Here is an 8713-nt window from a genome sequence, read left to right as displayed (position 1 = left end):
AAGAGAGAAACAACTACAGTAAACCTGCTCACAACACACACATAACATTACCTGTGATGGTTTTGTTTACCTAAGAATACGGCAAAGACTCAAAAACAGCAACCGGAGCAACCAGGAGAATGATCCAGGCCTCAGCTGGGAGGTGTACGGTTCTGTGGACATCAAGAGAACAAACATGAGCGTTACGTGTAAGTATTCATTTCAAAGCTTCATGCACGTTTTCACAGATATATCACGAGAACTGGCTACCATGTTCAGATGGGCCAATTCTTTTCAGTGTGAAGGGCCTGAACCCCTAAACCCAAAGCTAAACCTGACCCTAAAAACCTGACCCTAAGAGACAGAAGTGTGAAATCCATGTCTTTGAGGTGTAGCTTGGATTCATTGTCATGTGTGTACCTTCAGGTGGACCCCGCTAAGATCACAGTGGCTAAAATTCAGAGAAGACAAGAACAAGTACACAGAGTACACAGAGTACTACATGGTAGAGTACTAATGGAAGGACCTGAACTGAAACACAGCATGTATCTACAGCAGTGACCTCTGGTTGGGGTTTGCTCCTCACCTTTGACCTGCAGCTGTACGTCTGTCAGTCTCTCTTCATATCCGCCCTCATGGACGGTGCAGGTGTAGTTGCCGCTGTCAGAGAGGCGGGGTTTGTTCAGAGTGAGGCTGAAGTCTCCAGTGTCCAGAGCGTCAGCTGACATCGAGGTTCGGTGTGTGTACATGCTGGTTTTAACATAAGGCTCACTCTCATCCTGTGCTGGGGATGGTTGTGGGGTGAGGTCGAAGCGGCTCCACACCACATGGGGTCCGGGCATAACTTTGAACTGGCAGGGCAGCAGACTGACCCACCCCTTCATACACCTCAACACCTGAGGCATGCTGGGAAACTGTGAGGACACACCGACATGTGAAAACACAGCGTTAAATATAACTGTACCTTTCTGAATAATAATAATATTCTGTATTAATAATCTGAATCTGTAAGTCAAGTTATCCTGACACGTGACGACTGCAGACAGGTTTGTCAACTCGTCACGCTTCATGTCAACTCAGAAACCAGACTGTCGACTCCACACCTGGCAGAGCTACACCTTTACCATCATGTGACACCTTACCGTCATCCTGTTAACCTTCCTCATGTTACCACCTTTACCATCCTGTGACACCTTTTACCATCATGTGACACCTTACCATCATGTGACCACCTTTACCATCATGTTACACCTTTACCATATGTGACACCTTTATCCATACCTGTTACACCTTTACCATCTGTGTACACCTTTACCATCATGTTACACACCTTTACCATCATGTTACACCTTTGTCCATCATGTTACACCTTTACCATCATGTGACACCTTTACCATCATGTTACACCTTTACCAATCGATGTGACACCTTACCATCATGTTACACCTTTACCTCCTGTTACCCCTTTACCATCCATGTTTCACTTTACCCCCATGTTACACCTTACCACCATGTGACACCTTTCCCATCATGTTACCCCTTTACCCATCATGTGAACCTTTACCATCATGTGACACCTTTACATCAGTGACACCTTACCATCATGTACACCTTACCTCTGTACCTCCTGTTACACCCCTCATGTTACACCTTTACCATCATGTGACACCTTTACCGCATTCATGTTACACCTTTACTTATGTGACACCTTTACCATCATGTGACACCCTTTACCTTTCCGTTACCACTTTACCATCAGTGACACCTTTACCATCATGTACCCTTTACCGTCATGTTGACACCTTTACCCTCATGTTACACTTACATCATGTGACACCTTTACCATCATGTGACCCCTTACCGTCATGGTGACACCTTTTTTGTTTTACAGTCATGTGACACCTTTACCTCAGTTACCCTTTACCGTCATGTTACCACCATTCTTTACCGTCATGTTGACACCTTTACCATCATGTTACACCTTTACCTCATTGTTACACCTCTTACCATCATGTGACACCTTTACCATCTGTTACACCTTTACCTCACTTCACCTGTTACCTTTACCGCATTCCCGTTACACCTTTTTACCATCTGTGTTACACCCTTTACCATCATGTTACACCTTTACCTTGCCTTCTTTACGTCATGTTAGACACCTTTACCATCATGTGACCACTTTACCCTCATGTACACCTTTACCCCGCATGTGACAACCTTTACATCATATGTTACACCTTTACCATCATGTGACACCTTTACCCGTCATGTGCCACCTTACATCAGTGACACCTTTTCCCATCATGTTACACCTTTACATCATGTTACACCTTACCGCTCCATCGTTGTGACACCTTTACCATCATGTGACACCTTTTCCGTCATACCTTCTACCACCTTTCCTCTTAGCCCATTTTGTTACCACCTTTAACTCATTGTGACACCTGTTTACCTTACCATGTTACACCTTCCCATCATGTGACACCCTTTACTCAGTTCATGTGACACTTACCTTATAGTGACACCTTTACCCTTCATGTACACCTTTACCATCATGTTACACCTTTACCGCCATGTTACACCTTTACCATCATGTGACACCTTTACCGCCATGTTAACCTACCTCATGTGACACCACTCATGTGCACCACCTTTACACCCTCATTGCCATGTTCCACCTTTACCGTCATGTGACCCTTTACCCTCATGTTCACCTTTACCGCACCAGTTACACCTTTTACCATCATGTTGACACCTTTACCCTGTAACCTTTTTACTTCATGTTACACCTTTACCATCCTGTTACACCTTTACCCCTGTTACACCTTTACCATCATGTGTGACACCTTTACCGCAGTTTACACTTTACCATCATTGTGACACCTTTACCCATCATTACCCTTTACCCTCATGTGACCACCTTTACCACAGGACCCTTTCCATCTTGTGACACCTTTACCGTCATGTTACACCTTTACCATCATGTGACACCTTTACCATCATGTTACACCTTTACCATCATGTTACACCTTTACCACCATGTGGACACTTTACCTTCATTGTGACACCTTTTACCATCACGTTACACCTTTACCATCAGTTAACCTTACCATCATGTTTACACCTTTACGGTCCTGTTACACCTTTTACCTCATGTTAAACACTTACCATCATGTGACACCTTTACCCTTCAGTGTACCACCTTTACCACGCACCATGTTACCCTGTTCCCATCAGTACACCTTTACCATCATGTACACTTTCGCCATGTTACACCTTACCATCAGTGACACTTTTACCATCAGTGACACCTTACCTTCATGTGACACCTTTACCGTCATGTACACCTTTACCTCATGTACACCTTTTACCGCATTCATTGACTACCTTTTACCGTCATGTTACACCTTACCATCGGTTACCTACCATCTGTTACACCTCTTTACATTCATGTTACACCTTTACCGCCATGTTACACCTTTACCCTCATGTACACCTTTTACCATCATGTTTCACCTTTACCGTCATGTGACACCTTTACATCATGTTACACCTTACCATCTGTACCCTTTACCGTCATGTGACACCTTTACCATCATGTGACACTTTAACGATTCATTGTTACACCTTTACCGCCATTGTTACACCGTCGTTTACCATCATGCTGACACCTTTACCATCATGTTACACCTTTACCGCCATGTTACACCTTTTAACCATCATGTGACTTTAGCCGTTTACACCTTCCCAGTTACACCTTTACCATCATGTTACACCTTTACCACCATGTTACACCTTTACCGTCATGTGACACCTTTACCATCATGTGACACCTTTACCATCATGTGACACCTTTACAATCATGTTACACCTTTACCATCATGTTACACCTTTTACCACCATTTACACCTTTTACCTTCATCATGTGACACCTACCATCATGTGACACCTTTTCCATCATGTTGACACCTTTACCATCATGTTACACCTTTTACCACCTCGTGGACACCTTTACCATCATGTTTACACTTTACCATCATGTGCACTTTACCACCTGTTACACCTTTACCATCATGTTACACCTTTTACCACCATGCTACACCTTTACCTCATGTTACCCCCTTTACCCATCATGGACCCCTCTACCATCATGTTACACCTTTACCATCATGTTACACCTTTACCATCATGTTACACCTTTACCACCATGTGACACCTTTACCATCATGTGACACCTTTACCATCATGTGACACCTTTACCATCATGTTACACCTTTACCACCATGTTACACCTTTCACCACCGTCATGTTTACACTTTACCATCATTACACCTTTACCATCATGTTACAACCTTTACCACTGTCATACATGTGGACACCTTTACCATCATGTGACACTTTACCATCATGTTGACACCTTTACCCATGTGACACCTTTACCATATGATTACCACCTTTACCATCATGTTACACTTTCCCACATGTGAACCTTCTTTACCATCATGTTCACTTTACCATCATTTTACCTTACATCAATGTATCTGGATAGTTTTCTTACCGTGCATCAGAAATACAACACACCACCAACATCTTTATCTTCAGTCTGAAGTTCGTTTTACAAAGACAAAAGTCACTTTCAGTTTTAAAGTTTGTCAGAGCGCTCACGGCAGGAAGGAAGGAATGTGACGGATTCGTGGCGGAGGGAGGGAGGGAGTAAGTCGTCCCATTCAATATCTTTCTTACTCTTTGTTTCGTCTTTTGAACTGACTGCTGACATCTTCAAAGTTTGCTCACAGATCTCTGAAGAAATCTCAGACATCATAGATGCTATTAGAATAGAACACATACTACATGATGTTTGAGTTGGCAGATCATTGTCTCTGTTGGAAATATAATGTTCTCCCACTGGAGGCTGATTATCTGCCTTTAAATGCTGCACATTTGTAAGGATCATGTCATTGTGGATGAAGAGCAGAGCCGAGTATGTCGGCTGGGCCCATTGAATCATTTCAAAAAATGTGCCTGTTTGTCAGCACCTGTGAGCATGGACACTGCTCAGAGGTCCAGCTGGTGTCATAGTTTGACTGATCTGGACTTCAACTCCAAGCTGGTTCATTTAAAACCAAGTTTGTCTCAGGTTTGGACTGAGCCCAGAGCTCTGAGGACGAGATCCACCTTGTGCTGTTTGTTCAGACTGGACTGAAGAACACAGTACCGACCAAGAACAGACAGGAGACAGGCCAGACAGACAGACAGGACCGACAGACAGACAGACAGACAGTCCCGACAGACAGACAGGCAGGAGCAGCAGATCAGATACAGAAAACAGACACGACAGACAGACTACAGCTAGGGACAGACAGATACAGACAGCGACAGGAGACAGGCAGACAGACAGACAGGCAGACAGACAGACAGACAGGCAGATACAGGCAGGCAGGCAGACAGGCAGACAGACAGACAGAGACAGATACAGGCAGACAGACAGACAGATACAGGCAGGAAGGCAGACAGACAGACAGACAGACAGACAGACAGACAGACAGACAGCAGCGCCTCATGAATCTCAGAGAAACAAACGTCGATCTCATTAATGTGTCTTGTTCACTTTAAACAGGTGAGTGTCCTAAGTTCCTATTGGCTGTTGAGCAGTAGGGTTAAACCATTTGTGTCAGCCTGGAGGTTTTCCTGATCTTTAACAAGTTCATGATCCTCTGATGATTTCTGTCCTTTCTGTTGTGATCAAATATTAGTGTGACAGTCGTGTTGGTGACATTCAGGCTTTAACACCTTTCATTCAGTTTGACATTAACAACTGTTTGGGTGACAGTGTCTCATCTGAACTCTTTGTACTACACAGACTCCAAATGAGCTTCATACACTGTGAAACATGCGTGAAATAATATTTCACATTTCAACCTTTACACTGCATCTTAAAGGGATATATACAAAATAATGAATATACAGTGAAACATATTTCATGTCAAAGTCTTTATTGTTTTGATGAAAAAGTGTAAAATATGGAATATAACATGAACTTAACATCCTGTTACAGTAATACTGGAGAGAGTTATACTGTATGTACACAGCTGACTGTATTTTTATAGTTTTTATAATACAATTTTAACTTCTATCCACATTTATCATGTTAAACTAAATACTTGAATACAAATAATGTAACAAACATGAAATGAAACTTGTCTTTAAGCCTCCAGATGCATGAGCACAGAGAGTTAATAACACATTATAATGAGTTATGAGCACATGAGGACGTTCCTGTTGTATCTGCTCATAACTCATTATATCGTGTTATGTTATTGTTACTTTTCCATTTTCTGCTTCTACTCGAGTACATTTGTTTGATACTTTAGTTACTTTGGATGACCAACACATTAATGCTTTGCTAATTATAAACCATTAATTAAATATGCATCGTTCAGAGGTGGATTACTCTGCATAATGAGTACTTTTACTTTTGGTACTTTGTTTTGATTTCTTCCATCCTGAATATAGAGTCAACTTTTATTTCAAACTCAGAGCCTGAAACATGCAGCTGGATTAAATTTAATATGTAGAAATGATCTGATTAAAAACAAACAGAGCAGTTCATGTTTGACAGTTTTATTATCCACATCACATGAGCACACACATCACATGAACACACACATCACATGAACACAAACCTCCTCCGATCCAAAGAACAAATATTAAATATAGATGAGAAACATCCAAACATGACAGTTTCAGACACCAGGTTCTCTACAGCATCTTCTCCTCTCTCTCCCACGGAACCGGATCCTGCTCCTCCTCGACGTGCGTATTCCTGCGCCCTGTCCAAAAGTGCTCAACGTCCGGGAACGTCTTCTCCTGCTCCGCTGAGACCGCGTTGGCCACGGCGTTGGTTCCGACTTCTGCTCCGTTTCCCTCCGTTTTCGGACACTTGTTGCTGGGGAGCTGCTTGGAGCCTCTGCAGGTCCCGATGAACCAGATGGAGATGAGTCCCTGGCGCACGTCGTCGTACATGGTCATGAGGATGACCGGAGACAGCGCGCTGCACGCGTAAAGGAGCACCTGCGCAAAGAGGATCAAGCCCACGGGAGGTTTGTTGTACCCGAGCCTGATCCAGGTGAATGTGCCCCACTCCGGCAGCAGCATGAGGCCGAGGGCGCCGCTCAGACACAGCAGCACCAGGGTCACCTTGCTCTGCTGCTGCGGGCTGGGTGCGTGATTCACCGCAAAGTGGAGCGATTTCGTGTAGTAGGCCACGGTAAAGCTGACCGGCACCACGAAGGTCGCAGTCGGGTAGATCTTGTAGAACAAACTCATGAAGTCAGACGCGCACTCTGGCACCTGAGAGACGCAGAGCGCGTCGCTGCCGTGCGGCACCACAGAGGCGAACAGCATCTGCGGGATGGGAAACATCATGGACACGATCCACACGAACGCCAGGACTGCGTGGATCCACGTCGGGCTGTAGAGGGGCCCCGCGGCGGTGCTGGGGACCAGAGTGTGTTTGGCTCTGGTGGTGACAGCGAGGACTAAAGTTTTTGCAACCACACACGAGTGCTGGAACCAGTCCGCGGTGCTGCACACAAAGCTGCCCAAGGTCCAGGTCTGCTTGTAGAAGGTGATGGCGCGCACGGGTGCGCACAGCAGCAGGATGACCAAGTCCGTGGAGGCCACAGAGGCGAGGAGCGCCTTCACCTCGGAGCCCTTCCCGTTTCTGAAGTCACGGAGGAAAACCAGCAAAACGAGCAAATTCCCAACGGCCCCGCACACGCAGATCCCGATCAGGATGACGGGCATGGCGGTCCTGGTGTCCTCTCCCCGGAGGAGCTGGACTCCTCCAACGAAATCAGAGAAGGAGACATTTGCAGGTCGATCAGTATCCATGTCTTCAAAGTTCGAGCTCCCTGAAGTGAGAAAACAAATGAAATGTTCCAAAGAAATCACGGAGGATTGTCCGGTGCGCCGCGGAGCTGAGACGCTCTGATGGGGTCGTGATCGCATCAGCGAGTGGGTGAGCAGCATGGCAGGTCACTGCTATTTCAAGTGCTGCCATTTAGCCTCGTCAAGCACTCACGTCATTTCATCAGCGTGGCTCCAGGCTGCAGCAGCCCAAATGTGAGCGCAGCGTGATGGAGTGAAACCTCGGAGGGATCCGGGCGGGTTCTGGATGTTAGGAAGCATCTGACAGTCCAGATCCATAAAACCTGACGAACACTGATGCTTCAGATCCTGGATCCAGACAGAAGAAATGACTTTATATGATAAACACATGTCACTGTCATACAGACATTAAACTATGGAAGAAAACAGAAATCAACAGCACTGATCCTTTGACTGTAAAAAGAAAAGGTTATATTTACAGTATTTACGGTAAAACCTTTATTTACAGAACAAAGTATTTTATATCAGAGAAAACACTGTAATACTTCATGGCATATTTCACAGTGTTGTACTGTAACAGGTTTATTACTTTTAGACAGATTTTATTTATTTATTCATTTTCATTCAAACTTCTTTAAAAACATTCAGACGGAGTTCTGCCTCTTTAACTTTTTATTGTGTCTGATAAAAACACGATGATGATAAAGTTTTTATCTCTGGCTGATTATAAATGATTCAGCCCAAACTAAAGAAATGATGTGACAGAGATGTGGAGTAAACAGCAGAGAGGTGGAGTAAACAGCAGAGAGGTGGAGGCCCCAGGATGGAGCCCTGTGGCGTCCCT

The 8713-nt window shown here is 44.6% G+C and overlaps 1 protein-coding gene across 1 annotated transcript; it reads right to left on the bottom strand.

Annotated features, from left to right (window-relative positions):
- Positions 1 to 6395: 6395 nt before the first annotated feature.
- LOC104939740 (probable G-protein coupled receptor 151) lies at positions 6396 to 8299 on the bottom strand. Its single transcript, XM_010756291.3, has one exon. The coding sequence runs from the start codon at positions 8008 to 8010 to the stop codon at positions 6739 to 6741; it is 1272 nt and encodes a 423-aa protein (XP_010754593.3). The 5' UTR covers positions 8011 to 8299; the 3' UTR covers positions 6396 to 6738.
- Positions 8300 to 8713: the final 414 nt, after the last annotated feature.

This window comes from Larimichthys crocea, chromosome XXIV (assembly GCF_000972845.2).
Source record: "Larimichthys crocea isolate SSNF chromosome XXIV, L_crocea_2.0, whole genome shotgun sequence".
NCBI classification, from domain to species: Eukaryota; Metazoa; Chordata; class Actinopteri; family Sciaenidae; genus Larimichthys; species Larimichthys crocea.
The sequence above is the reverse complement of the archived record's forward strand: the minus strand, read 5'-3'. Positions and strand labels throughout refer to the sequence as shown.

Coding starts and splice junctions, on each gene's coding strand:
- LOC104939740 (XM_010756291.3), bottom strand. CDS start 8,010: ATGCTGCTCACCCACTCGCTGATGCGATCACGACCCCATCAGAGCGTC.